At 46.2% G+C, this 24,371-nt stretch overlaps 1 protein-coding gene across 10 annotated transcripts in view; it reads left to right on the plus strand.

Moving 5' to 3' along the window:
• The window catches only part of tnip1 (TNFAIP3 interacting protein 1), a 128,915-nt gene that overhangs the window by 98,733 nt on the left and 5,811 nt on the right, over nt 1–24,371 (plus strand). For 8 of the 10 annotated variants that reach the window (XM_041193278.1, XM_041193279.1, XM_041193280.1 and 5 more), the window contains exons 12-17: nt 1,753–1,881; nt 2,682–2,810; nt 6,420–6,545; nt 13,504–13,584; nt 16,483–16,662; nt 21,322–21,406. In XM_041193278.1, the coding sequence (XP_041049212.1) occupies nt 1,753–1,881; nt 2,682–2,810; nt 6,420–6,545; nt 13,504–13,584; nt 16,483–16,662; nt 21,322–21,406 (730 nt within the window). The remainder of the gene's footprint in view (nt 1–1,752; nt 1,882–2,681; nt 2,811–6,419; nt 6,546–13,503; nt 13,585–16,482; nt 16,663–21,321; nt 21,407–24,371) is intronic. The other 2 variants (XM_041193281.1, XM_041193287.1) reach the window with 2 other exon arrangements.

Consider the following 24,371-nt stretch of genomic DNA (forward strand, 5'->3'; position numbering starts at 1 on the left):
AATCTTGTATGTTTTAATGAGATCACCTCTCATTCTTCTAAACTCCAGAGACTATAGATCTAGTTTCCTCAGCCTCTCACCTGAGGACAACCCCCCTCATCCCAGGGACCAAACTAGTGGATCTTCACTGTACCTCCTCCAGTGTGAGTTTGCCTTTCCTTAAATATTGAGGCAAAAACCGCACATAGTCTTCTACTGTGAAGGAAGACATAAAATATTTGTTTAATTTTTCTGTCATTTCTTCATTGATAATTTCTCTTGTTTCTGCCTTTGAAGGGCCAACATTTATTTTAGCTACTCTCCTCCTTTTTCTATACTTGTAAAAGCTCTTTAATCTGTTTTAATATTCCTGACTAGTTCACTCTCATTCTATATTTTTCCCTTTTGGTTTATCAACTTTTGGTCAACCTTTGCTGGTTTTTAAACACCCCCCAATCCTCAGACTTGCTTAATCAAATACTATCATTAACTTAATCAAATATTATAATTAATCGAATGCTATCATTAACTTAATCAAATACTATAATTAATCAGATACTATCATTAACTTAATCAAATACTATAATTAATCAGATACTATCATTAACTTAATTAAATACTATAATTAATCAAATGCTATCATTAACTTAATTAAATACTATCATTAATCAAATGCTATCATTAACTTAATTAAATACTATAATTAATCAGATATTATCATTAACTTAATCAAATACTATAATTAATCAGATACTATCATTAACTTAATCAAATACTATAATTAATCAAATGCTATCATTAACTTAATTAAATACTATCATTAATCAAATGCTATCATTAACTTAATCAAATACTATAATTAATCAGATATTATCATTAACTTAATCAAATACTATAATTAATCAAATGCTATCATTAACTTAATTAAATACTATCATTAACTTAAATACTATCATTAACTTCCTGAATAAGCTGTAGATAGATCATTCTTGCTGAGTTTTTGTTTTTAATGGAATGTATTTCTTTAAATATTTCTCACTATTATTTACCGTCCGACCTTTTAGCCCATTTACCCATCAAACTTAGCCAGCTCTCCCCATCATACCTAATGGAATTGGCTTTGTATGAGTTTAAGATTCTTGTTTGGACTCCAGCATGTCGCTTTCAGGAGGCAGAATGATCGTTTGTAAATTGGGCTAAAACTTGGGCCTGTATGATGTCCTGCAAAGCCAACAGGTTCAGAAACACTGAGAACAAGTCTTCCCAGGGTGAACAAACAGGAAGATTTTATACAAATGAATGTCTTCAACAAGCACATGTGCTGGATCAATATCAGCCATTTCCCTGTGTCTCGCCCTCTCTCTCGCCCGCCCGCCCTGGCCCCCTCTCTCTCTCTCGCCCGCCCTGGCCCCCTCTCTCTCGCCTGCCCGCCCTCGCTCTCTCTCTCTCGTCCGTCCGCCCACCCTCGCTCTCTCTCTCTCGCCCGTCTGCCCACCCTCGCTCTCTCTCGCCCGCCCGCCATGCCTGGCCCTCTCTCTCTCTCTCTCTCTCTCTCTCGGACTTGATGGATTGAATGGCCTTCTTCTGTGCCATAATGGATCTCTGACTCTGACTTTTTCTTGCTCACTCCCTTGTCCCCTCACTGGCTCTCTGAGTTACACTTTGTCTGATGCTCTTGAGATGTGAAAGGACTGCTGGAGAAAAGTTGCATCATTTTAACTAAAAACAATTTGCAAAATCCACTGAGATCCTTTGTCTTGCTTCGTCCTTCAGAGTGAAAAGGAGAGGTGTTTAACAGAAATTAAAGAGCTGAAACAGCGGAACCAGTGCCTGCAGAACCAGATCCTGCCCCTTACCAAACAGCGGGAATACCAGGAGAAAGAAATTCAGCGCCTCAACAAGGTCAGTCATGGAGCCTCCCTGTGCCCCTCAGATTCAGGAGTTCGCAGACTCAATCTCTAGCTTACGTTGAGTTCATAGGATCGTACTGCAAGGCAGAAGGTTATTTAACCTTTCTCCATCTCCTTTGTTGAACGTTTCGAATCATTTCTTTAAATGTTCCTCACCATTACTTACTGCCCTCCCTTTTAGTCTATTTATCCATCAAGCTTAGCCAGCTCTCCCCCTCACACCTATGAAATTGGCTTTGTATAAGTTTAAGAATCTTATTTGGACTCAAGTATGTTGCGAACATTGAGGTTCATAGAATTGTACATGAAGGAAGAAGGTTATTTAACCCTTCTCTATCTGCACCTTCCGCAGACCACTGGTGATCTGGCTCCTTGTTTACCTCAGTTCCCCGCCATTGAGCTTCTGACACAGGAAGGTTTTATCTGGGAATGAGTTCCATTCAATTCAACAAAAGGCCGTGTAAATGTTATCCGGCTCGTTAGAGATCATGTTCCACTCATTGATGAAACAATCCCCCAGATGAATCCCTGTAGAGCGCCCCGATTCTAGTCCCCTGATTGGTTTTTCAGTAATCTGTGAATAGATGGGCCATATAGACAGGAAAGGCCCAGGCTTGATCTGGCCTTTGCTGATCAGGCCACATTTGGTTTGGGGCAGCGTTAGGCCCTCTTACAATTTACCCTCTATTTCGTACCCACTTCCCCTCCATCCCCTGTCTCTCCCCCACTCCAGCCAGTCTTCCTCCTGTCACTGATCTTTGTTGAGCAGACGTTGTCTCTCTCTCTCTACAGGCCTTGGAGGAAGCTCTTACAGTCCAGCCATCGACTCCACACCCACCTCTGTTTAGCAATACTGGGGAATCATGCATGAACGCAAGGAGAACTGAGCTGCTGACACAGATCGATGTCCTCAAACAGCAGGTGAGTAAATCCTTTCTTGCAAACTTTTTCTTTCTCTGTTTTATTGATAATCCTGTAACCTCTTCACCATGGCTTTGCCCCGCTCCCTAACTCTGTAACCTCCTCACCATGGCTTTGCCTCGCCCCCTAACTCTGTAACCTCCTCACCATGGCTTTGCCCCGCTCCCTAACTCTGTAACTTCCTCCAGACCTACACTCTGCCCCTGTCCCACACCCCTCTAAAATCCCTGTGCTCCTCCAATCCTGGCCTCTTGAGCATTCATGGGATGTGGGATTCACTGGCTGGGCCAGCATTTATTGCCCATCCATAGTTACCCTTGAGAAGGTGATGGTGAGCCGCTTTCTTGAACCGCTGCAGTCCTTGTCAGCAAACTTGATTGCCTGGGGTGAGGGAGAGACGAGGGGTGGATGGGAAAGGGATAGGAAATAGAGGACCTGGCGACAGTGCCTTTGGCTGCCTGGGTCCCAAGCTCTAGAATTCCCTCCCTAAACCTCTCTGCCTCTCTCTAAGGCACTGCCTAAAGCCTGCCACTGTGATGAACAACATGAGTGCATGGTGTTGGAGATAACCTATTGTCCTGGACAGAGAATTGTTTAGGAGGTTGGAGACAGAGCAGGGGAAATGGGTATGCACTCCAATTGGCAGGATGTGACAAGTGGTGTCCCCCAGGAACTTAGGACTGCTCATAAATAAATGAAGGAGTAACTGGGCCACGTAGACAGGAAAGGCCCAGCTTGATTCCTTACCTTTCCCAAGTAGGCCGCAATTGGTTTGGGGAAGCGTTAGGTCCTGTTAGAATTGGCCCTCTATTTCGTATCCCTTTCCCCTCCTTCTCCTGTCTCTCCCCCACCCCAGGCAGCTCACCATCACCTTCTCAAGGGCAACTAGGGATGGGCAATAATTGCGAAGCCCACATCCTGTGAATGAATTAAAAAAAAACAAACAGGTCCAAGATATGTGGCATTGTAAACAATGCAGAAGGGAGCAGAAAGCTATGAAGGGTCACTGATACACAGTGAGTAGGAAAAACTGTGGTAGGAGGAGTTCAGTGTGGGGAAAGTATGAGGTCAATCACTTTGGATCTAATAAAGATAATCAAGAGCATTTGCTTAAAAGATAAACTAGAAGCTGTGGATGAGCAGTGGGTTCTAGTAGGTCCAAGTACAGAAATTGTTGAAAGTCAGGAACAAAAAAATAATTTCAAATACTAATGGAATGTTGGCCTTTATCTCTGGAGGTCAAAGTTATCTTATAATTACATGAAGTATTGCTGAAAAAAGAGACATGTCAAACCTTTTCTTACACTGATCAGAACACTTCACAAGAATGCCAAATAAGGGGAAAACAACAATTTATACTGAATGTGAAGAGAGTGCTGAATCGGTTAGCAAGTGGACTCTGCCAACCAAATCAGCACTCTCTTCACATGCAGTATAAATTGTTGTTCTCCCCTTATTTGGCATTCTTGCGAAGTGTCCTGATGAGTGTAAGAAGAAAAGGTTCAACATGACTCATATTTTTCAGCAATACTCAAATTCTGTGCTACCAAATGACTAATTACATAAAGCTTTGGGGTTAGATCCCATTTTTCTTGTACAGTATTCAGTTCTGGGCCCGTCACCTCAGAAATACCAACACAAGAAATTCGGAGCAGGAGCAAACACCCTTCGTCCCCTTGAACCATGCTGTGCCATTCAATATGATCATGGCTGATCTTCTGCCTCAAATCCACTTTCCTACTTTGCTCCATATCCCTTGATCCCCCAAGAGATCAAAAATATGTCTATCTCAGCCTTAAATGTATTCGCTAATTGAGCATCCACAATCCCCTGAAGTAGAGAATTCCAAAAATTCCCAACCTTCTGTGTGAAGAAATTTCTCCTCATCTCAGTCCTAAATGATCGGCCCCTTATCCCATGTCTATGCCCCCACTGCCCCTCCGTGTACCCCAGCCAGGAGAAGTAACCTCCCGGTGGTTACCCTATCAAACCCCTTCAAAATCTTGTATGTATGAGATCACCTCTCATTCTCCTAAATTTCAGAGAGCATAGGCCCAATTTACACAGCCTCTCGTTATAGGCCAACTCTCTCATCGCAGGAATCAGTCTAGTGAGCCTTCGCTGTACTGCCTCCAAGATAACTTGAATGGTGTTTTGCACCATGGTGCTATTGTCAGTTGACTCATCCACCCTGCAATCCTTGTTCTCGTTTACACCAGGAGCAAATATCTCCGTATCTACTGGTCAAAGTCAAGGGCTGAGGCTCCTACTTTACCCCATACCTGCCTGACTCACAGTCACACCCTCCTATCCATGACCATTAACCAACTGTAAAGTTCTAGTGAACTTAATGGGTGTGACTTCCGCCCCCCCCCCCCAACGGAAGAAAGTGTCCAGGTAACTCTCCCCCTCTCCCTGCTGTCCCATAATATCTACAGCTCAGACTCCAGCTGCAGACAGCAGACAGTGGATGGAGATAAGATTGTCAGGGAGCATAGTGTCCACAAATTATCACATTGTAGCTATGGCACACCACTTGCTTTGCCTTGTCTGTCTAACCTTGTTTGTTCATTTTACATGATCAGTTAACTAGTTAGTAATTTGTTGCTGCTCCCTTTGAAATTTGGTATTCTTGCATCTGTCCTGATGAGTGCAAGACGATAAGCTTTGACAGCATGTCTCTCTTTTTCAGCAACACTCAAGTTATTAATCTAGTAGCTTGGAGACAAAAGGAGAAAACTCATTAGCTACTGGAGGTAAAACAAAAAGAGTTTTAAAAAGCAGCATCTGGAATTTAAATGGTTAGAGTTGGAAGTTTTGAAGATATTATCATGAATTGATAGGATATGTAAGAGAAATTATTTCTAAAAGGCAAATACTGCAGGTGCTGGAAATCTGAAATAAAAACAAAAAAAATGCTGGAAATACTCAGCTGGTCAGGCAACACCCATGGAGAGAGAATCAGAGTTAACACTTTGGGTGAAGACGACCTTCCATTAGAACTGTCTGTTGAAAGAGTTCTGATGAAAGGTCATTTTGACCTGTAACGTTAGCTCTGTTTCTCTCCACAGATGCTGCCTGACCTGCTGAGAAACTATCTCTGCTGGTTGGGGAGTCGAGGACGAGGGGGCAGAGTCTAAAAATTAGAGTCGGACCCTTCAGCAATGACATTCGGTAGCACTTCACCCACAAAGGGTGGTAGAAATTTGGAACACTCTTCCGCAAAGGGCAGTTGATGCAGGGTCAAGCGTTAAGGTTAAATCTGAGATTATTTGATAGATTTTTGCCAACCAAAGCTGTTAATAGATATGGGGCAAAGGTGGGCATACGGAGTTAGCTCACAGATCAACCATGATCTCATTGGATGATGGATCAGGCTTGAGGGGCTGCATGGCCTTGTCCTGTTTCTATGTTCTACCCTCGATCAAAATCACAAAGAGGAGATTGACTGCTCATTCATCACCCGTGCTGTTGTCCGTTTTCCCTCGCTGCACAATAAAAGTACGAGCTAGATGGAAAGTACCTTGAGGTATTTGTGAGTGATGTGAAGAGGTTATAAACAAGCCAAGGTCTGACTTTAATTACCCATGAGTTTTCTTTCCTCAATAGGTTAAAATATTTGAAGAAGATTTTCAGAGAGAGAGAAGTGACCGAGAGCGCATGAATGAGGAAAAGGAAGAGCTGAAACAGAAGCTTGAAAAGGTCCAATCGGAAATCACGTTGCTGAACACCCAGGTACAGAGTGAGAACACTCCTTGTATTGCTCTCTTGTTTCTTTCCCCCTTTGTCTCCTCTTGTTCCCCTTGTTCTCTCATTTACTTTCTCTTTGTTTCTTTCTGTCTCCCTCCCTCTCATTCTTTCTCCCCATTTACTTTCTCTCTGTCTCTTCACTGAAGTTCTTGCTCCTTCTGTCTTCCCTTCTCTCTTTTTTTTTTCCCATCTGTCGTCTTTTCGGGAAAAAAAAGAGACACGCTGAAGCTTTTTGCTTTGCACTCATCAGGACATTTCGCGAGAATACCAAGAACACTTCTGGCAAAGTGTCCTGATGAGTGCAAGACGCAAAACTTCGACATGTCTCTTTTCTCAGCAGTACTCCAGTTCTGTACGACCAAGCTACTCTTTTTTTTCTTCCCCTGTTCTTATTTTCTCTCCGGCTGACTCTTTATCCTCATCCTATTCTTCATTCTCAGTTTTTTCTTGCTCTGCCCTCTTCCAAGTGTCGATGCTGACGATGGATGAGGGCTAAGAATTAAATAGTTGGAGGTGAAGCCAACCAAAGCCAATGGATTATTGCCAGTCAGTGGAAGCATAGCTCCAATGTGCTGATCTGGTGCAAGGAGTGGACAGACGGACAGAGATCACTGTGCAGTGTTTTCACACACAGCACGCGTGGCCCCTTTTACATCTTGAGAAGCTTTTAACTGGCATCGGATCATTGCTGCACCCTTTAGTCCCAGTCTCATTTGCCACATGGGCGCTGAGCTGTCTAGCTGATCCTGCCGAACTTTGACATGCGTTCCAAACTCACACCCTCTGCACCCTGCCATGTTTACACAGCCCAGCAAAATCAGCCTTCTGTACACAATCATGTAACCAAATAAGGTCATAAACTCTAGAGATTTTATCACGTGACTTCCCATCCCCAAGCACTACATCTGGTCAAACATCTCCAATGTGTTTTAGCCAGTAACCAACAGCGTTGAACGAAAAAGCAGAAACTCCATTTATTTTTAGTGACCCAGTGATTTTTTTTTCTCTCTCTTCAGTTACTCTTAGCTGTGTCCAGGATTTCAATTGTGAAAATCCACAACTTGAGCAGCTCCTAACACTATCAGCGTTTCAGCCTATCGATGTGTCACTCAAGAGTTCATTATTTAGACTTTCATTTCTATAGCGCCTGTCTCTATCTCCCAAAGTGCTTTACAGCCAATGAAGTACTTTTTCATTGAAGCACAGTCACAGTTATGACGTAGAGGAGATGGTGGCATAGTGGTATTGTCACTGGATGAGTAATCCGGAGACCCAGGGTAATGCTCTGGGTTTGAATCCCACCATGGCAAATGGTGGATTTGAATTCAAAAAAAGTCTGGAATTAAAAATCTAATGATGACCATGAAACCATTGTCGATTGTCATAAAAGCCCATCTGGTTCACCAGTGTCCTTCAGAGAAGGAAATCTGCCATCCTTACCTGGTCTGGCCTACATGTGACTTCTGACCTTCAGCAATGCGGTTGACTCTTAACTGCCCTCCGAAGTGGCCGAGCAAGCTACTCAGTTGTATAAATCACTACAAAGTATATAAGGAATGAAACCGGACAGACCTCTTGACATCGGCTTAGGCACTGGAGACACCAACAGTAAACTCAGCCCTGTCGCTCCTGTAAAGTCCCCCTGACTAACATCCAGGGGCCTGTGCCAAAATTGTGTTTCAAAAACAAGTCAATCAACAGCCTGACGTAGCTATACTCACGGAATCATACTCTACAGATAACGCCCCAGACATCACCATGACCATCCCTGGGTATGCCCTTTCTCATCAGCAGAACAGACCCAGCAGAGGTGGCGGCACAGTGGTATACAGTCGGGAGGGAGTTCCTGTGGGAGTCCTCAACATTGACTGCAGCCCCCATGAAGTCTCATGGCATCAGGTTAAACATGGGCAAGGAAACCTCCTGCTGATTACCATGTACTGCCCTCCCTCAGCTGATGGATCAGTGCTCCTCCATGTTGAACACCACTTGGAGGAAACTCTGACGTTGGCAAGGGTACAGAATGTACTCTGGATGTGGGGACTTCATTGTCCGTCAGCAAGAGTGGCTCGGTAGCACCACTACTGACCTAAATGGCTGAGTCCTAAATGACATCGCTGCTAGACTGGGCCTGTGGTAGGTGGTGAGGAAACCAACTGGAGGGAAAAACATACTTGACCTCATCCTCACCAACCTGCCTGCCGCAGATGCATCTGTCTATAATAGTATCAGCAGGAGCGATCACTGCACCATCATTGTGGAGACAAAGTCCCATCTTCACATTGAGGATACCCTCCATCGTGTTGTGTGGCACTATCACCGTGCTAAATGGATTTTGAACAGATCTAGCAACTCCAGACTGGGCATCCATGAGGCACTGTGGGCCATCAGCAGCAGCAGCAGAATTGTACTTGAACACAATCTGTAACCTCATGGCCTGGCATATCCCCCACTCTACCATTACCATCAAGCCAGGGGATCAACCCTGGTTCAATGAACAGTGCAGGAGGGCATGCCAGGAGCAGCACCAGGCATACCTAAAAATGAGGTATCAACCTGGTGAAGCTATAACACAGGACTATTTGTGTGCCAAACAGCATAAGCAGCAAGTGATAGACAGGGCTAAGCAACCCCACAACCAACAGATCAGATCTAAGCTCTGCAGTCCTGCCACATCCAGTCATGAATGGTGGTGGACAATTAAACAAGTCACTGGAGGAGGAGGCTCCACAAATATCCCCATCCTCAATGATGGTGGTGCCCAGCACATCAGTACAAAAGATATGACTGAAGTATTTGCACCATCTTCAGCCAAGTGGATGATCCATCTTGGCCTTCTCCTGAGGTCCCCAGAATCATAGATGCCAGTGTACAGCCAATTGGATTCACTCCACGTGATACCAAGAAATGGCTGAAGGCACTGGATACTGCAAAGGCTATGGGCCCTGACAATATTCCGGCAATACTACTGAAGCACCAGAACTTGCCACGCCTCTAGCTAAGCTGTTCCAGTACAGCTACAGCACTGGCATCTACCCAGTAATATAGAAAATTGCCCTGGTATGTCCTGTACATAAAAAGCAGGACACATCCAACCTGGCCAATTACTGCCCCATCAGTCTACTCTTGATCATCAGTAAAGTTATGCAAGGGGGTTATCAACAGTGCTATCAAGTGGCACTTGCTTAGCAATAACCTGCATACTGGTGCTCAGTTTGGGTTCCATCAGTGTCACTGAGCTTCTGAGCTCATTACAGCCTTGGTTCAAACATGGATAAAAGAGCTGAACTCCCTGGGTGAGGTGAAAGTGATTGCCCTTGACATCAAGGCCACGTTTAACTGAGTATGCATCAACGATCCCTAGCAAAACTGGAGTCAATGGGAATCGTTGGAAAGTCTCCACTGGTTGAAGTCATACTTAACACAGAGGAACAGGATTGTGTTATGGCACAGCGGATGGGAAATGCTGAGTTATTCAAATCTCAGAGGGAAACTGGAAACAACTGCCACAACTATTTTACAATTTGTATTTATTTCAAGATGTGTGCCCTGAATTTAGTAGTAATAAGACCACCGAGTCTTATAGGTTTCTTACAAAACTAAATTAAACATTGATTAATAAAAAAAAATGTTTTAAAGCAAATACATAGGTTAACAAATATGATAACTCCTAGCAGCCTTAGTTAATCTAACTCCCAGCAGTAAAACACAGATTTTATAAGACCCAGGTAAAGTAACATGATAACCTGAACAGTCGAATTCAAAATGAGTTATCTTCACCTCAGTTCATGTAGACAGCAACTTGAGGCTTAGAGGCTGGAGGCTTTTCACACTTGTTAGATCTTAGAATTCCTTCATCTTACACACAACCTATTCTCCTTTATATTGGTTTCTCCTTTAATGTAAATCCCATTGTCCCAATATGTCATTTCAATTCCACTTTTCTAATAAAAAACATCTTTCATAGTAGCAATTTTATCAGTAAGTTTTGGGAAAAATAAACACACTGTTTGGCTTCTCCTGGCTAAATGTAACTTTTTTTTGAAATTCAGATTACCCTGGTTTATGTAAAAATGCAAATTTTCCCTTTACACCTCACATTCTAAAACTTCAGCCATGTTTACCAATTTAACATTTCAAACCTAGTATCTCTTCTGATACATCAAAGCCTTCAGACCAGCTGGCCTTTAATTCCATTAAGTTTCTCTCCTCCCCCCCCCCCCCCCCACAACGCACACCATTCCTACCTTACAATAAATTCAAATAACATTATGAAAATTATTATATTTTCCTGACAATTGTAGTTGCTGGAGGTCAGCGATCTCAGTTCCAGGACATCACTGCAGGAATTCCTCAGTGACCTAGGCCCAGCCATCTTCAGCTGCTTCATCTATGACTTTACTTCCATCATAAGGTCAGAAATGAGGATGTTCACCACCATTTGCGACTCCTCAGATACTGAAGCAGTCCATGTCCAAATGCAGCAAGATCTGGACAATATCCAGGCTTGGGCTGGCAGGTGATGAATAACATTCATGCCGCACAAGTGCCATCTCCAACAACAGAGAATCTAACCATCATCCCTTGACGTTCAATGGCATTACCATCGCTGGATCCCCCGCTATCATCATCCTGGGAGTTGCCCTTGACTAGAAACAGAACTGGACTAGCCATATAAAAGTGGCTACAAGAGCAGTCTGAGGCTAGGAATCCTGTGGCAAGTAACTCGCCCACTGACTCCCCAAAGCCTGTCCATCATTTACAAGACACAAGTCAGGAGTGTGATGGAATACTCGCCACTTGCCTGGATGAGTGCAGCTCCAACAACACAAGAAGCTCGACACCATCCAGGACAAAGCAGCCTGCTTCATTGGCACCCCATCCACAAACATTTGCTCCCTCCACCACCAGCGCATAGTGGCAGCAGTGTGCACCATCTACAAGATGCACTGCAGGAACACACCAAGGATCCTTCCACAACACCTTTCCAATTCCACGACTGCTACCATCTCGAAGGACGAAGGCAGCAGATAAATGGGAATGCCACCACCTGGAAGTTCCCCTCCAAGCCACTCACCATCCTGACATGGAAATATATCATTATTCCTTCAATGTCGCTGGGTCAAAATCCTGGAACTCCCTCCCTAGCAGCACTGTGGGTGTACCTACACCACATAGACTGCAGCGGTTCAAGAAGGCGGCTCACCACCACCTTCCCAAGGGCAATTAGGGATGGGCAATAAATGTTGGCCTAGCCAGTGATGTCCGCATCTCATGAGCCAATTTGTGTTCAGCAAACTCCCACAAAGAGCAGTGTGGATAATGTGCAAATAATATGTTTTGTGATGTTGGTTGTAGGATAATTGTTGGCAAGGACACCAGGGAGAACTCCTCTGCTTCTGCTCTTCAAAATAATACCGTGGGATCTTTTAGATTCACCTGAGAGGGCAAGTGGGGCCTCAGTTTAACATAGTTTCTGAAAGCAACCCAGGCAGTGCACTGCACCCTCAGTACCACAGTAATGGTGTCAGCCTATATTTCTGGGCTCAAGTCTCTGAAGTAGGAGTTGAATCCACAACCTTTGACTCTGAGTTGAGAGTGCTACCCACTGAGCTGTACTATGCACTTTTCTTCCCTTCCCAGTCATTGAGTGGGGAGCACTAACATAATCCAGTCTGTCACTCCCAGTGAAGTACTGAGGGAGTGCTGCACTGTCAGAGTTGTTGTCTTTCAAATGTGACATTAAACTGAGGCCCTGTCTGCCCCCTCAGGTAGACATAGAAGATCCCAGAGCCATTATTTCAAAGAAGAAAAGGAATGTTCTTCCTTTTGTCCTGGGCCAATATTCATCTCTCAGCCGACATCACTAAAAGAAAAACAGATTATCACTTTGCTCTGAAGAAGAGTCATACAGACCCGAAACATTAACTCTGTTTCTCCCTCCGCAGATGCTGCCAGCCCTGCTGAGTTTTTCAGCTTTTTCTGTTTTTATTCCAGATTTCCAGCATCTGCAGTATTTTGCCTTTATTATCACTTTGCTGTCTGTGTTTGTGGGAGCTTGCTGTACGCAAATTGGCTGTTGTATTTCTCACATTACAACAGTAATTACACTTAAGAAAGAAAGTACTTGTTTTGGATTTCCAGCATGCGCAATTTTTTTGTTTTTGTAAAGAAAGTACTTTGTTGACTGTAAAGCACTTAAGGATATCCCAAGGTCATGAAAGGCACTTTTGAAATGCAAGTTCATTCGTTCTTTCTCTCTATCTATGAGCAAAGCCACGGGAGTCTTGCTTGCCTTTACAGTGCCTTGTGATTAGGGGGGTTGACTTAGTTTCTCGCTGCTTTTCTCCGAAGCATTTCCACTGCCTTTCCTTCCCAAGGTGAGTGAGCAGGTGAAGGAACATGGGGAGCCCACCATAGGATCTTGCACTAACTGCCTCAAATCCCTGGTCCGATCCCATGAAATAACCAATCCCCCTAAACAATGTAGCGGAACACACTTGGCTTTTCTTTCTTTCAGAGGTGAAAGCTACGTGGCAAGATGTCGCGAGAGGTTACCCAGGGGCACAGGATGTTGCCGAGGGAGTTTATCAGTGATGGGCTGCGTTGTGGGAAGATGGTACCATTGTATACACTGCAGTCATTTGTTCCTCCTGCCAATTCGGGGACTGATTCAGTTTCTTGCCTTTGCTACCTGCCTTCTGTCAATCTATCCCAATTCCCAAGGTTTGGAGTTGTTTCCCAGCTCAGCTAGTACAGTTACTGAGTTTTTTTTGACATCCGCACTCAGCCAAATCTCTGCACTTTGTTTGTTAAACTGATACTGCAGCATGTCTCTCTCCATAGCCTCTCCATCTTGTCCTTTCCCTTATCTCTTGTATCTGTCAGTCTGTACTGTCCCTGCTCTCAGCTGCTTACAGCTCTCTTGTCTGCTCTTTCTTAGCTGGGAATTTATCAGGAAGATTATCAGAAGGAGAAGTTGGAAAAGGAAAAAATTCAGAGACTGCTGAAGCATCAGAAACAGGTATTCATCTCCCACTGGGTATGGGGAGCAGCAAGCGAGAGTGTGGCTGATAGATGGGAATTGGGGTTCAAAATTCAAAGTAAATTTGATTATTTGAGTCACGTAGGAGCAGCAGGAGACCATTCATTCCCTCGAGCTTATTCCGCCATTCAATGAGATCAAGGCTGATCTGTGACCTAATTCCACATACCCGCCTTTGCCTTGCCTCAGGCTGACAAAAATCGATCAATCCCAAATTTAAAATTAACAATTGATCCAAACATGGACAAAGGAGTGAATTTGTGAGCAGAGGTGAGAGCGACTGCCCTTGACATCAAGGTCGCATTTAACCAATTGTGGTGTCAAGGAGCCTTAGCAAAGCTGTCAATGAGAATCGAGGGGAGAACTCTCCACTGACTGGAGTCATACCTAGCACAAAGGAAAATGGGTGTGGTTGTGGGAAGCCAATCATCTCAACTCCAGGACATCGCTGCAGGAGTTCCTCAGGGTAGTGCCCTTGGCCCAACCATCTTCAGCTGCTTCATCAGTGACCTTCCTTCCATCATAAGGTCAGAAGTGGGGATGTTCGCTGCTGATTGCGCGATGTTCAGCACCATTGGCGGCGACTCAGATACTGAAACAGTCCATGTCCAAATGCAGCAAGACCTGGGCAGTATCCAGGCTTGGGCTGATGTGTGGTGCGAAAGTTACTTGCCACTTAAATGTCAGGCAATGACCATCTCCAACAAGAGAAAATCCAACCATCGCCCCTTGACATTCGATGGCATTACCATCACCAAATCTCCCACTATCAACATCCTGGGGTTACCATTGACCAGAAACTGAACTGGACAAACCATATAAATACTGTGGCTACAAGAGCAGGTCAGAGGCTGGGAATTCTGTGGCAAGTAACTCACCTCCTGACTCCCCAAAGCCCATCCACCATCTACAAGGCACAAGTCAGTCGTGTGATGGAATACTCTCCATTTGCCTGGAGCCCCAACAACACTCAAGAAGCCCTGACCATCCAGGACAAAGCGGTTCACTTGATTGCCACCTCATCCAGCATCTTAAATATTCACTCTCTCCACTACTGACGCACAGTGGCTGCAGTGTGTACCATCTACAAGATGCACTGCAGCAGCTCACCAAGGCACCTTTGACCGCACCTTCCAAATCTGTGACCTCTACCATCTAGAAGGAAAAGGGCAGCAGATAGATGGGAACACCACCACCTGGTAGTTCGCCTCCAAGACACTCACCATCCTGACTTGGAAATATATCACCGTTCCTTCACTGTCGCTGGATCAAAATCCTGGACCTCCCTAACAGAACTGTGGGTGTACCTACACCACATGGACTGCAGCGGCTCAAGGCAGCAGCTCACCAACCACCTTCTCAAGGGCAACTAGGGAAAGGCAATTAATGCTGGCCCAGCCAGCGACACCCATCCTGTGAAGGAATTTTTAAAAATCGTTTGCCGTTTGTGGGGAACCGGCTCCAAACTTGCACCGCGCTGTGTGGGGAAAAGTGTTTCCCAATTACGCCCCTGAAAGGGCTGGTCCCTATGTAATTTAAATTTCTCTACAGTGCAGGCTTCCCATCTCACTCTCTGTCATGTTACTCTTGGGCAAATAGTTGGCGGGAGAAACGCACCACCGATAAGAAAAATCAGAAATGTTACATAAACGTGATCCTTGCATTATCCGAGCTGTGCAGTGTTCCTGCGAGTTTGCAGAGTGAGGGAGCACAGTTTTATGTGTGTGTGTGTGTGTTCAAGATGAGGCAGTTACTAAAGCTTATCCTGTGCTATCGATGTTGCTCCTTTCTACGAATTCACTCTTGCTAACCTGCCAGTCGGCAGGAGAACAAAAACAGAATTACCTGGAAAAACTCAGCAGGTCTGGCCGCATCGGCGGAGAAGAAAAGAGTTGACGTTTCGAGTCCTCATGACCCTTCGACCGAACTCAGTTCGGTCGAAGGGTCATGAGGACTCGAAATGTCAACTCTTTTCTTCTCCGCCGATGCTGCCAGACCTGCTGAGTTTTTCCAGGTAATTCTGTTTTTGTTTTGGATTTCCAGCATCCGCAGTTTTTTGTTTTTAAGTCGGCAAGAGAGTTCATTTTAACCTCCCCCTTTCCAAGTGGGAATTCTGTAAGACTGGGTGGAATGCCGGTTTTCCACAACCCACCCCAACTCTGATTTCAACAGAAGATCCGACGGGCGGGAACTCCTCTGGCATTAACTGTGGCGCAGTGGCCAACTCAATCTAGCAACTGAGCCGGAAGGCTGCCGGTTCGACTCCCGTTAGAAACTTGAGCACAAAACCCAGGCTGACACGCCCAGTGAGGGAATGCTGCACTGTTAGAGGTGCCAAGTTTTGAATGTGGCATTAAACCTCAAAAGTAGTGCACACTGGATAATGTGTAAAAGGATCATTTCAGCTCATGACCCCCTGAACTTAGACTGACCTAATTAATTTGAAGAGGGCGGAGGTGAAACATGATTATTGGAGAACCAGTCATTGGATCATCCCAGCTGTATGTGGAAGAGCCCATGACACTTGGCAAAGAAGAGGAGGGGGATGTTCTTCACCATGTCCTGTCACAATATATATCCCTCAATCAGCACCATTTTAAAAGAAAAAAAAGGTTATCTGATCATTTATCTAATTGTTGATTGTGGGAGCTTGCTATGCACAAATTGGCCTTGATGCTTTCAACATTCCAACAGTGACTGCACTTCAAAATAAAGTATTTCACTTGCTGCAAAGCACTTTGGGGCATGCCGGGATGGTGAAGGGTTCTACAGAAATGAAAGTCTTTTTCTTTCCTGAAGCAATGACTGTTATGCCATCAGAATCTATATTGGGCACGGTGTAAAAGCTCATTTCCATCGGTTTGGTTGTTTTCACAGGTGTCGAGTGAGAGAAGATCATCGGACCCACCTCCTGGGGCACATGGCCCTTATTGCCCACCTCCCTACCAGCTACAGTACCCTCCCCTTGCTCACCCTGGCAATGTCTACGGGGGTTACGATTGGCAGATCCACTACCCACCAGCTGGACCGAATGCCCCCCATGCACATTACAGACCGGTACGCACAGAAAGGCATCTTTTCGCAATAACCGAATCGATTCCAGACTCTCTTTGTTCTCGAGTTCCACTGACATCGATCATTCTTTTTCTTTTCATTTTGCACCCGCCTTCCTCGTCCCTCCTCTTACACCTGAAGACTTGATTTAAAACAGGACGTAGATTATAAACCCTTTTGTTGACACCAGTTGCCTCAGTATCTCACCCCATAAGAACATAAGAAATAGAAACAGGAGTAGACCATTCAGCCCCTCGAACCTGCTCCGCCGTTCAATAAGATCATGGTTAATCTTCCTGCGTTTCGATTTCCACATTCCCATTGAAACCCCGATAACCTTAGATTCTTGTTAGGCGAGGGAATCAATCTACCTCTGCCTTAAAATTATTCAATGACCCCCGGCCCCTCCGCCTTCTGAGGCAGAGAGTTCCAAAGTTGCACAACCCTTTGAGAGAAAAAAATTTCTCATCTCTCTCCTAAAAGGGCGACCCCTAATTTTAAAACAGTCCCCCCCTAGTTCTGGACTCACCCACAAGAGGAAACATCCTTTCGACATCCACCTTGTCAAGGCCGTTCAGGATCTTGTATACCTCAATCAAGCCACCCCTCACTCTTCTAAACTCCAGTGGAAACAAGCCCAGTCTGTCCAACCTTTCCTCATAAGACAACCCACTCATTTCAGGTATCAATCTAGTAAACCTGGTCTGAACTGCCTCCAACTCATTTACACCCTTAAATAAGGAGACCAGAACTGCACACAGTTTCAAGGTGCAGTCTCACCAATGCCCTGTATAGCTGAAACCTAACATCCTTAATTTTTACGTTCAATCCCTCTCGTAATAAAGGACAGCATTCCATTAGCCTTCTTAATTACTTACTGTACCTGCATTCTAACTTTTTGTGACTCGTACTAAAACCCTCTGCACCTCAGAATCATGCAGCCGATCTCCATTTAATTAATACTCTGCTTTTTTGTTCTTCCTGCCAAAATGAACAACTTCACACTTTCCCACATTAAACTCCATTTGCCAGATCTTTGCCCACTCCCTCAACCTGTCCATATCCATCTGCAGCTTTCTCACGTCCTCTTTACAACATACTTTCCTACCTATCTTTGTGTCATCTGCAAATTTAGCTACATCTTCACCCCTCATCTAAGTCATTGATGTAAATAGTAAGAAGTTGAGCACAGACCCCTGCAGGAATCCACTCATCACATCCTGTCAATTCGAAAAAGACCCATTTGTGCATACTCTCTGCTTTCTGTCAGCCGGCCAATCTTCTATCCATGCCAATATGTTACTCACTACACCATGCCCTTTTATTTTTCGTAATAATCTTTCATGTGGCATCTTATCAAATGCCTTCTGGAAATCCAAGTACAGTACATCTCCAGGCTCCCCTTTATCCACTGTGTGTGTTACTCCTTCAAAAAACTCCAATAAATTGGTGAAAAATGATTTTCCTTTCACAAAACCATGCTGACTCTTCCCGATTGCCTTGAGCTCTTCAAAGTGCCCAGCTATAACCTCCTTAATGATCGATTCCAACACCTTCCCCACGACAGACGTCAAGCTAACAGGCCTATAGTTTCCTGTTTTCTGCCTCCCTCCCTTCCTGAATAGAAGGGTTATATTTGGTGCTTTCCAGACTGATGGAATGCAACTAATTGGATAGATCTTTCAAAGGGCACCTCGGGAATGATGGGTTGAATGGCACCATTCTGTGCTTTAGATGCCATAGCTAGAATCTAATGCCCTCCCTCGTGGCAAGTTTGGTGATGGGAGGATGGTATGTGAGGACTCTGCTGCCTTCCCACCTTTGCTCCGAGTAAGTCAGGGCGGGAAGGCTTATGGACAACCTTCTCCCCGTCGCTGCCAATTCAGACCCGAATCTAGCGAATTTTGGAAAATTAACTCCAGCGCATTGACTACCTCGTTAGCCACCTCCTTTAAGACCCTAGAATGTAATCCATCGGGACCCGGAGACTTGTCAGCCCGCAGCTCCATCAATTTGTTCAGAACCGTTTCCCTAGTGATTTCAGATTCACCAAATCCCTCTCCCCCTTTCACCTCCCGATTTGCAGCTATTACTGGAATGTTTTTTGTATCCTCTATAGTGAACACAGAAGCAAATATTTGTTCATTTCTTCTGCTATTTCCTTATTATCTACTATTAACTCCCCACTGTCACTCTCAAATGGACCAACACTCTACTTACTCTTTTTCCTTTTTAAATATCTGTAGAAACTCTTGCTATCTGTTTTTACGTTTCTAGCTAGCTTCCCCTCAAACTCTAATTTCTTTCTCCTGGTTAATCTTTTAGTCATTACTTGTCATTCTTTATATTCCGACTTATCACCTCCGACACTCAGCCTTGTGGAGTTGTATGCTTTTTCCTTAAGTTTGATGCTTTCCTTAACTTCTTTAGTTAACCACGGATGGTGGGTCCTCCCCTTGGTTTTTTTCTTTATTATAGGAACGTACTTATTCTGAATACTCTGAAATATCCCCTTAAATGTCTCCCACTGCTTCTCTATTGATCTATCCTCTAGCCTAGTTTCCCAGTTCACTTCAGCTAGCTCAGCTTTCATCCCCACATAGTTGCCCTTATTTAAGTTTAAGATACTAGTCTTAGACCCACTCTTCTCCCTTTCAAACTGGATGTAAAATTCAATCATATTGTGGTCGCTGCTACCAAGGGGTACCTTTACCTTGAGGTCATTAAATAATCCTGTCACATTACACAATACCGAGTCTAATATAACCTGCCCTCTGGTTGGTTCCAGAACATGCTGCTCTAAGAAACTATCTCGAAAGCATTCTAAGAACTCCTCATCCAGGCTACTACTACCAGTCTGATTTTTCCAGTTTATATGTAGATTAAAATCACCCATGGTTTGCCGTTCCTCTATCACAAGCACACAATATTTTCTTTTGAATATTTTGTCCTATTCCGTGGCTGCTGTTAGGGGCCTGTAGACGCTAATGACTTTTTTCACCTACTATTCCTCATCTCCACCCAAACAATTCTACATCCTGATCTCCTGAACCAAGGTCATCTCCAATGAATGCACCAATGTGGTCTTTGATTAACAGTGCTACCCCTCCACAACCCCTCCCCAATCAGTTACACTTTGTTCACTTCACAGCATCCGAGGTATTGCGTTTATTATTAAAAGTTATTCTTCAGCCTCCATCTAATCCTCTTTGCTTCTCTCCTTGCTCTGCCCATGCTCGTGCTCTCTCTCACTCTCCCTCCCCAGCTCATTTTCTCTCTTCCTCCCCTGCACACACACCCACACACACACTCACTCACTCTCTCTCCCTCTCCCCTGCACACTCACTCTCTCCCTCTCTCCCTCCCTCCCCTGCACTCAGTCGCTCTCTCTCTCCCTCCCCTGCACACTCTCTCTCTCTCTCCCTCCCCTGCACACTCTCTCTCTCCCTCTCCCCTGCACACTCTCTCTCTCTCCCTCTCCCCTGCACACTCTCTCTTTCTCCCCTGCACACTCTCTCTCCCTCCCCTGCACACACTCTCTCCCTCCCCTGCACACTCTCTCTCCCTCCCCTGCACACTATCTCTCTCCCTCCCCTGAGCACTCTCTCTCTCTCCCTCTCCCTCCCCTGCACACTCACTCTCTCTCTCTCCACCTCTCCCCTGCGTGCTCTCTCTCTCTCCCTCTCCCTCCCTGCACACTCTCTCACTCGCTCTCTCTCTCTCCCTCCCCTGCACTCTCTCTCCTTCCCCTGCACACTCTCTATCTCTCTCTCTTTCCTTCCCCTGCACAATCTCTATCTCTCTCTCTCCTTCCCCTGCACACTCTCTATCTCTCTCTCTCTCCTTCCCCTGCACACTCTCTCTCTCTCTCCTTCCCCTGCACACTCTCTATCTCTCTCTCTCTCCTTCCCCTGCACACTCTCTCTCTCCTTCCCCTGCACACTCTCTATCTCTCTCTCTCCCCTTCCCCTGCACACTCTCTATCTCTCTCTCTCTCCTTCCCCTGCACTCTCTCTCTCTCTCTCTCTCCTTCCCCTGCACACTCTCTATCTCTCTCTCTCTCCTTCCCCTGCACACTCTCTCTCTCTCTCTCCTTCCCCTGCACACTCTATCTCTCTCTCCTTCCCCTGCACACTCTCTATCTCTCTCTCTTTCCTTCCCCTGCACACTCTCTCTCTCTCTCCTTCCCCTGCACACTCTATCTCTCTCTCCTTCCCCTGCACACTCTCTATCTCTCTCTCTTTCCTTCCCCTGCACACTCTATCTCTCTCTCCTTCCCCTGCACACTCTCTATCTCTCTCTCTCTCCTTCCCCTGCACACTCTCTATCTCTCTCTCTCTCCTTCCCGTGCACACTCTCTATCTCTCTCTCTCTCCTTCCCCTGCACACTCTCTATCTCTCTCTCTCTCCTTCCCCTGCACACTATCTTTCTCTCTCTCCTTCTCCTGCACTCTCTATCTCTCTCTCCTTCCCCTGCACACTCTCTATCTCTCTCTCTCTCTCCCTCCCCCACACTCTCTCTCTCTCTCTCCTTCCCCTGCACACTGTTTCTCTCTGTCCCTCTCCCCCCCACCGTGTGCGCTCGCACTCTCCCTTGCCCTCCCTCCCCACCCTTCCCCTATAACATTGTTAATTTTTCTTTTCCTTTCATCCCAATCCCAGTCCGAGCACCCCTGGAATGCTCCGTACCAGCCCACACGGAGTCCGCATGCTGCTGAACCACACTGGCCCACAGCGGACGGGAAAGGTGAGACTGATTTTAGCTTCATTTTCACTTGAACAGCGGTTCGCTGGATCTCAAATCCACACATAGCACAGGTAATGGGTTCAACTCCCAACCAAACACTTCATCTCATGTACCACAGAGGGGGTCAGCATAGTTTCAAGGGAGCGCCAAACTGTCGGAGGGTCAGTACTGAGAGAATGCCACATTGTCGGAGGGCCAGTACTGAGGGAGTGCCGCACTGTCAGAGGGCCAGTACTGAGGGAGCGCCGCGCTGTCGGAGGGCCAGTACTGAGGGAGTGCCGCACTGTCGGAGGGCCATTACTGAAGGAGTGCAGCACTGTCGAAGGGTCAGTACTGAGGGAGTGCCGCACTGTCGGAGGGTCAGCACTGAGAGAGCGCCGCACTATCGGAGGACCAGTACTGTGGGAGCGCCGCACTGTCGGAGGACCAGTACTGTGGGAGTGCCGCACTGTCGGAGGGCCAGTACTGTGGGAGCGCCGCACTGTCGGAGGGCCAGTACTGTGGGAGCGCCGCACTGTCGGAGGGCCAGTACTGAGGGAGTGCCGCACTGTCAGAGGGCCAGTACTGAGGGAGCGCCGCGCTGTCGGAGGGCCAGTACTGAGGGAGTGCCGCACTGTCGGAGGGCCATTACTGAAGGAGTGCAGCACTGTCGAAGGGTCAGTACTGAGGGAGTGCCGCACTGTCGGAGGGTCAGCACTGAGAGAGCGCCGCACTATCGGAGGACCAGTACTGTGGGAGCGCCGCACTGTCGGAGGGCCAGTACTGTGGGAGCGCCGCACTGTCGGAGGGCCAGTACTGTGGGAGCGCCGCACTGTCGGAGGGCCAGTACTGTGGGAGCGCCGCACTGTCGGAGGACCAGTACTGTGGGGGTGCCGCACTGTCGGAGGGCCAGTACTGAGGGAGCGCCGCGCTGTCGGAGGGCCAGTACTGAGGGAGTGCCGCACTGTCGGAGGGCCATTACTGAAGGAGTGCAGCACTGTCGAAGGGTCAGTACTGAGGGAGTGCCGCACTGTCAGAGGGTCAGCACTGAGAGAGCGCCGCACTATCGGAGGACCAGTACTGTGGGAGCACCACACTGTCGGAGGGCCAGTACTGTGGGAGCGCCACACTGTCGGAGGGCCAGTACTGTGGGAGCGCCGCACTGTCGGAGGGCCAGTACTGTGGGAGCGCCGCACTGTCGGAGGACCAGTACTGTGGGGGTGCCGCACTGTTGGAGGGCCAGTACTGAGAGAGTGCTGCACTGATATTGGGTTAGTTCTGAGGGAGTGCCGCGCTGTTGGAGGGCCAGTACTGAGGGAGTGCCACACTGCCGAAGGGCCAGTACTAAGAGAATGCCGCGCTGTCGGAGGGCCAGTATTGAGAGAGTGCTGTGCTGATATTGGGATAGAACTGAGGGAGTGCCACACTGTCAGAGGGCCAGTACTGAAGGAGTGCCACACTGTCAGAGGGCCAGTACTGAAGGAGTGCCACACTGTCAGAGGGCCAGTACTGAAGGAGTGCCACACTGTCAGAGGGTCAGTACTGAGGGAGTGCTGCATCTTCGGAGGGCCATACTGAGGGAGTGCTGCACTGCCGGTGGGTTGGTACTGAGGGAACGGCGCACTCTTGGAGGTGCCATCCTTGGATGTGAGGTTGCGTTGACCCCTCTGGGTGAATGATGATAAATCCTGTGGGGTTATTGTATAAGAACAGCTCTCCTGGTGTCCTGACCAATATTTATCACTCACTCAACATCACAAAAACAGATAAAAGCAAAATACTGCAGGTGCTGGAAATTTGAAATAAGAGCAGAAAATGGTGGAGAAACTCAGCAGGTCTGGTGACATCTGTGGAGCGAGAAACAGAGTTAGTGTTTTGAGTCCAATATGACACTTTGGAACCGAAGAAGAGTAGTTTTGGCTTTGAAGCGTAAACCCTGTTTCTCTCTCTACAGATGCTGCTAAGTTTTTCCACCATTTCCTGTCTCTATTTCTTAATAACAGATAACCCAGTCATTTATCACACTGTTGCTTGTGGGAGCTTGCTGTGCGCAAATTGGCTGCTCGATTTCCTGCATTGCAACTGTGACTACACGTCAAATACTTGATTGATTGTAAAGTGCTTTGAGATGCCCTGAAGCCTTGCGCTTGTCCCTTTCTGTTACTGAGTGCCATGTAACCTCACCTGATGTGACAACGTATCTTGTGTCACTGATACGCAGACACTGTCTTTTGGGAATTTCAGGAAGAAAGGCCCAATTTTTGGGGGGCAGGGTGGGGGAGGGTGTTTGCTGGGTGGATTATTTAGGATATTTGCACCAAGTGAGTGAAACTCGAAAGCCATTGGTTCAGAGCAGCTGGAAAGTGTCTTGCAAACCAAACCTCGTGACTTGCTAACCTGACGTAGTGAATTTTTAGTTTTTAATTGTGTTGGAGTCAAAGCGGGCACTGTAGACAAGAAGCAGCGCTCTGCACAGAGACTCACAAGGAATCAAGACAAATAGAATACTGATTGTACTTTGAGACTGGTTAACCTGATCTGCGGAGTTACTGGTAATATAAACTCCCCAGTCGGCTCGTTTCCTTCTCTATGACCCTATAATCTCTGGCAAGTCACAGTTGCATCAAACCAAAGATTGCTTTTATTTACCATTCCCTGCACCTCTCCTAGACGCAATATATATTTTAATGTTTAATCTGTCATAATTCATTGGTAACTGCATAGTAGTACTTGGAAGATCCCAGGTGAGAGAGAGAGAGAGGTGGGGGGGGGGGGGGACGTGCACACAGACACATGTGCACTGTTATGACTGATGCAGTTGGTAAAGCAGAGTTATTTAAAACTCCCAGAGGGAAGTCTTAAACAACTGTCACAGCACATAAAATTATAGGTTATGTTTGAGATGCGACTCTAAATTCAGGAATCAGACCACCAATTCTCGAAGTTGTGCATTTGACTAAATGAAACATTTTATTAATTTACACAG

This window comes from Carcharodon carcharias, chromosome 8 (assembly GCF_017639515.1).
Source record: "Carcharodon carcharias isolate sCarCar2 chromosome 8, sCarCar2.pri, whole genome shotgun sequence".
Lineage (NCBI taxonomy): Eukaryota > Metazoa > Chordata > Chondrichthyes > Lamniformes > Lamnidae > Carcharodon > Carcharodon carcharias.